The 5977-nt window shown below is 38.1% G+C and overlaps 1 protein-coding gene across 2 annotated transcripts; it reads right to left on the bottom strand.

The window, feature by feature from the left end:
• Positions 1-461: 461 nt before the first annotated feature.
• LOC126599985 (uncharacterized) lies at positions 462-5413 on the bottom strand. Of its 2 annotated transcripts, none has more exons than XM_050266479.1 (8): positions 4969-5413; positions 4473-4673; positions 4265-4387; positions 4110-4147; positions 3918-4014; positions 1311-3716; positions 1091-1228; positions 462-946 (listed from the first exon to the last, which is right to left on the bottom strand). In XM_050266479.1, the coding sequence occupies exons 1-8, from the start codon at positions 5044-5046 to the stop codon at positions 695-697; spliced, it is 3333 nt and encodes a 1110-aa protein (XP_050122436.1). In that variant the 5' UTR covers positions 5047-5413; the 3' UTR covers positions 462-694. The 2 variants fall into 2 exon arrangements, with proteins under 2 accessions (XP_050122436.1, XP_050122437.1); XM_050266480.1 differs by having other exon boundaries at positions 708-875.
• Positions 5414-5977: the final 564 nt, after the last annotated feature.

Raw genomic sequence — 5977 nt, 5'->3', positions numbered from 1 at the left:
GTGCATCAACAGAGCACAAGTTTATTACAACCAAAATCTGTTAGACAAAATGACAAAAGAGAATTAAGTACGTAAATCATTTACTAACGAATAATGCCAGCCATCACTAGTCATCCCAAATTTCAAGTACTTGGTACTAAATTTCGAAAAGAAAATCAGGTACTTAATCAATGATGTTACAGATCATTACTTGTCATGATTCATAACTTTGATCTGGTTTTCTGTCTAAGGAACTCGACAAAGAAAAAATACAACTGAAAAAAGGAAGAAATGCTAAACGTCGACCATAAGGCCGCCCGCCAAAGGAATGCAGCATACAACATAGATTGAAGCCAAACAAATGTGGTCCAAAAACTGTTGAACTCTTGTTCAGAAGTGAAAACCCTCTATATATGAGATTGTAAAATACTCTAGTTCTGCTAACATTGACAAGAGATGCTAATATGAAAAGGTAAAAACAATTAAAAAAAAATATATATTAATTATATAAATTGTCATATATATTGGTCATGGAAACCTTGACAAGCTTTAAAAAATTACATAAAAAAGGGGCAAGGACATGAAAGCTAGGTAAAATTGAGATGAAGCCAAATGGGCAGACACAATGAACTCAGGTCTGGACTTTTGATGTAAGCATACCTAGCTGTTTCAACTGTACAAGGTAATATGGTTCCAGTACATCGAAAAACAGTTATTAGCTCCTCTTGGAATTTTTGAGGTTGCGTACTGTCATTACGAGCTGTTGTCTTTCACCTTCGACCTCTGCGAATTTGAGACTTATTTCTGAATATCTCTCTTGCATCTCTTTTAGTTCACTTTCCATTGATATATTCCTCTCTTTCAATGATGCTAATTCAGTTAATAAGTCGCTGTATCTGTTATCAGCAGTGAAAAGTCTCAGTTCTTGTTCTGATGCAATTTTATCACTACCAGCATCTTCAGTTACCTGTATGATATGATGATTGCACCAATCATTACACATATAATATGACAACATTTATATACAAAGACAAAGGCAAGACGCTCAGTTAGAGACTACCCAAACTGACATTGTATTAGATGCATTACGTAATATGGAAGGTTTTCTTACCTTTTGAAATGCACTATTCTGATTTATTTCTTCCACCGTGCTCTCTAACTTTTCGATTATGTTCTGAAGATCCTTTTCCTTCTCCAAAAATGAAGCAGTTGAGTTTCCCAAAGCAGCTTCCTTCGATTTTATTTGTCCCTGTAAAAGTTAAAAGTATAGGAGTTGAGACGTTATTCTCTGCCAAAATTGTTTCAATACTGCTAGGAATTTGAAATTTTACCTCGAGCAATTTTATTCTTTCTTTCATACATGCAACTTCTTTCGAACCACGAGCAACTGGCAAAGACTTGATGTTTCTCTGAGTTATTTTAATTCCATCAGAAACTATTGAACGCCCGTTGCTTTCCTTGAGTTTCTTTTCAGCGGTACTGAGTGCATCTTCCTTCTTTTTCAGGTCAGCCTTAAGCTGGAATACCTGCTTTCTAAGTTTCTCCTTCTCAACCTCATCCTCATATATAGCATGTTTAAAGTCTTTACACCGAGCTTTAAGCTCCTCTATCTCTGATTTTAGGAGTCCAACTGTCACCTCCTTTTCATCTTTGAGATGCCGCATTGTATTCAAATCCTCCAATGACTTCTCTGCTTCCTTCTTAAGAGTAGAAATTTTACTTACCAGCTCATTTCTTTCTGCATTTCCTCTTTGTATCCGCATCTCAGCTTCCTCGATTGATTTCTTCATTTGTTCCAAATCAGCTCTCAAATTTTTGCTTTCCTCCACTTGCTCAGAAAGGCTGTTATTCTCTTCTGTAAGCCTTTGAATCTGAGATTTGAGTTGTAAGATCACCTGGGAGATATTTCCCTTAACTTCTTCCTCTTGTTTCTGCTGATGGTCGAGCTGCTTGTAATTGTTGTCCATTTCCAGTAAAATCTCTTCCATCTCTTTGGTTTTCTCGTCTAAGTGGTTCGAGAGCTTCTGCAATCTTGCCTCATAATCATTTCTAACTTCCTGGAGCTCATCCTTCGTTTTCTGGAGCAGTTCTTCTAGGTGACTCTTCTGCCCACACAGTTCACTAGCTTCTGTCATTGCTTTCAGAGCTACCTTTTCATTTGCATCAAATGTCGAGGCCATTTGAACAGAGAGTCTTCGGAATTCTTCCTGAAGCCTCTCAGCTGTATTAGCATTTTTTGATCTAGTTTTTCGCAGTGCGTCCTCTGCTCGGATGGCTCTTTGCTCCTGCTCAACTTTGGCACATGTTACGGCCTCCAAATCAGCTTCAAATACTTGCGCCTGTTTCTCCAGTTCTTCCTCCAAGCTTTTGAGATGGAATTCAAGTTCCTTTATGGTAGCCAACAAATTCGAAAAATCTTCAGACTGCTTCCTTAGTTCTGTTTCCAAACCCGCAACTTTGGCACATGTTACAGCCTCTAAATCAGCCTCATATACTTGTGCCTGCTTCTTTAGTTCTTCCTCCAAGCTTTTGATATGGGATTCAAGTTCCCTTATGGTAGCCAATGAATTTGAAAAATCTTCAGACTGCTTCTTCAATTCTGTTTCCAAATCCTCAACTTGGTATTCAAGCTCATTTATGCTAGCAGAGGGAGACGAGCATTCGTACTGCATCCTAAGTTGTTCTTGCAGTTGGCTTTGCTCTAGTTTATATAAGATGTCATGGTTTTCCTGTTTCAATATCTCATAGTCAAGTGCAAGCTGCTCCATTTGCATCTCGAGCACATCTTTGTCTCGCCTATAGACTTCTATTTCACCATAAAGTTCGGCAATCTGTCTCTCGAGCAGGTGTGTTTCCATGGCATTGCTGTGGTCCTTAACAAGATCCTCCAGCTCCATCTGCTCCTCATCCTCACTTGTCCCACCTTTTAAGATGGTTTCCTTCAACCCTGCAGCATAACCGCAGGATTCTGGTCTGTTGGAAAGATTTGCTATTTCACTATTCTTCTGCTCCAAAATTTCCTCCAGGTCTTGTACAGCAAGGATTAAATCAGAATTTGATTCTTGTGTCTTCTGGAGCTGTAAGCGGAGATTGAAAGTCAGGTCCTTCTCACAACTCAGTTCTTGTCTGATTTCATCTACAAGAGCCGGTAGATCCCCACCTTCTAACTGGAACCTGTTTTTAACTTTTGCATCATCCACACGTTTCCAAAAGGACTTTAGTTTCTCACATTCTGCCTTGAAAGAATCTCGTTCCTCTTTCAAGCTAATGACTTCTCTCGAAAGATCCTGCCCCTTTTTGGTCTCTTTTACTATCTGCTTCCTTAATGTTTGTAATTCTAGCTCTGACATATTGGCTTGTCTAACTAGAACAAGAAGCTCCGCCTTTAGCTTTTCAATGTTGTCATCTGAAGACTGTTGAGACCGTTCTCTTAGAAGGGTTTCATGAGAACTCTTTGTTGAACCATCAGTACTTGCTCCATGTTCTGAGTCTGCAGACCATGCCCATTGTGACCGCTGATGCTCGTCATAGATATTTGTTTGGGCATAAACATCAGGTTTATGTTGTACTGAGGTGTGACTCAGAGACGACAGAAAGTTGGAAGGGTCTCTTGATCCAAGTTCTCGTGGAGTACCAAGTCCAGAGCCGCTGTCAGAACTTGACAATGTAATGTCCGATCCGATAGATGCTCTGGAGTTGAGCTCAGCAATTTGGATGGTTCTATTAATTCCCTCATCCTGTGAATTGACAAGAAAATTTTCAAAACAATTGAAAAAGATCTTTGCATTGAAGAAAAATGAATTTTACTACCACCTATCCGCCCAACCTGCAACCATCTCAACAGAAAGAAGTAATAATTTTGAAACACAACAACAACAAAATGAAAGCTTTTCAATACAAAAACGTATGAAATGTGCAGCTTTAAGTGAGAAACTTACAATTGAAACGCTTTCATCAGTATCCTTATTGCTTAAGAGGTTCTTGAAGCTTCTATCTTCGGAGTTAACATTTGCCTCTTCACCGCCTTCTACCTCTCTTCAAAATTTCTCCAACAAAACAGAATCAATAAAGAAACATAAAAAAGAAAACTCCAACAAATACAGAAAAAAAACAAAAACATTTGGATATACCTCGGATCAACATTTGCTTCCAACCTTTGAATGGTAACCTATTCAACAACAAAAACAAGAGTTCGATAATCAAATTGTTGTCTTTATTTTTGTAAACCCCTTTCGGAAGAAGATCTCTAACATATCGTAATTTGACAAAGTGGGAGAGTCCTAACATGCATAATTGCATTGGAATTTGAATTCTTAAGGGGAAGAGCGACGCAGGAAGATTTAGTAGCCTCGGCATAGTCAGCAAAATCGACAGAAACTTCCCCAAGAACACTACCCTTCGATGATCCCTATGCAACACAAGAATACCAAAATAAGATACTTATAAACAGAACAAAATGTTCACTACACAAAATCTAACAAAACAATTCATACACTTGAGACAACAAAGTTGTAGACACTCTCTTTGATCTTCCCAGTTCTTGGCTCACGGACGAATTTAACTGTTTCACAGACCGGATTTTCCCATCGACAGCTCCCGTCTCGAACTGTAGCTTTCTCTGATTTCACAGTTGGCTTCCCCACATCCACGGGAATCACAGAAACCAGCAATGCGTCCCCACCCAACTGTGTCACCTGAAATCACAAAACCAAACACTATCTTACACATAATTCTCCGAAAACCTCAATCACATTCACACTCGTCAAATTGCATATAACTTGTTGGCTCTTTCAGTACAATGCTCAAATGCACATAAATTTTCTAACTTTCTCTGTTTTCAGACACTCAATGAGCCAAAAATGATGATCAAATAATATAAAATATTGTCCGTGTTCCATTTTCCTGCATTTTCTCAGCCACCAAACAAAACCCAATTGACATAAATAATCACAAAGCTTGAATTTCAATAGACAATGAGTTTAGACCAACCTGAGTTGCATGGAACTGCAATTTGAAGACTTCCATGATCTTGTTCTTGTCGGTTCTCCATCGCGCCGACTTGAACATTTTACACTAAACCAAAAACCCAACACAAACCTCACCGGAACTCCAACACTCACCGGAGTTCCGGCGCAATCCGGAGGAAAATCACCATTCCTGAAGTGACCAATCCCAGCTGATAACCAAGCTCTGTGCCTTTGAAGTAATAGCTCATTGGCTGAAGAAACAGGGTATGAAAACAGTGTGGACAGTTGAGTTGACTCGGTTGGATCAGTGCGAGTTCGACTCGGTGGTATGGATTTCAGAGAAGCTTGGACTGTAGATGTTGGGAAATGGGTTGGAGAAACATGTAACAAAAGAGAACAAAATTAAGCAGATCTGGGGGAGCTTTCTCTTCTGTCTTTGTAACAGTCTTTGGAAAGAGAAAGACACATGTATTCTAACTTTTTCAAAAGAAAAATTGGGAAGAAAATATATATTTATAATTTGTTGTAAAAAAATCGAAGGAGAAACTTCTGTGAGATAATTTAATAATTTAATGCAATATAAAATTAATTTAAATGGTTTTTTTTTCTTAATTTATTTTAGGGTTAAACTTTGTTTACTACCCTCATGTTTTATGGTTTTCAACATTTAGTATATCAAGTTTTTTTCATCCTAGAGTCATACCTAAAGTGTTAATTTTGGGACAGTCTCATACATCTTTTAGTCAAACTGTTAGTTCTCCCGTTAAGTGATAACATGGCGCCCATATAGATAATAATTGGGCGCTATGTGTCATTAAAAAAATATTAAAACAATTAATTAAATAAAAGTTTAAAAAAAAAATCATCCCTCCCCCCGGGCCCCGAAACCCAAAAGAAGGAGAAGAAGAAGAAGAAGAAAAAAAAAAACCGAATATGCAACCTAGAAGAAGAAGAAGAAAGAGAAGGAAGAAGAAGAAGGAGAAGGAAGAAAAAGAAAAACTGAATGTGCAACCCAGAAGAAGAAGCAAAAG

This window comes from Malus sylvestris, chromosome 14 (assembly GCF_916048215.2).
Source record: "Malus sylvestris chromosome 14, drMalSylv7.2, whole genome shotgun sequence".
Classification (NCBI taxonomy): Eukaryota; Viridiplantae; Streptophyta; class Magnoliopsida; order Rosales; family Rosaceae; genus Malus; species Malus sylvestris.
The sequence above is the reverse complement of the archived record's forward strand: the minus strand, read 5'-3'. Positions and strand labels throughout refer to the sequence as shown.

Excerpts from the sequence above, each read along its gene's own strand:
- LOC126599985 (XM_050266479.1), bottom strand. The coding sequence starts at position 5,046 with ATGTTCAAGTCGGCGCGATGGAGAACCGACAAGAACAAGATCATGGAA. Across the intron at positions 4,148-4,264 it reads ATTCCAATGCAATTATGCAT|GTTACCATTCAAAGGTTGGA; the intron begins GTTAGGACTCTC and ends GTTGTTGAATAG. Across the intron at positions 947-1,090 it reads AGAATAGTGCATTTCAAAAG|GTAACTGAAGATGCTGGTAG; the intron begins GTAAGAAAACCT and ends CATATCATACAG.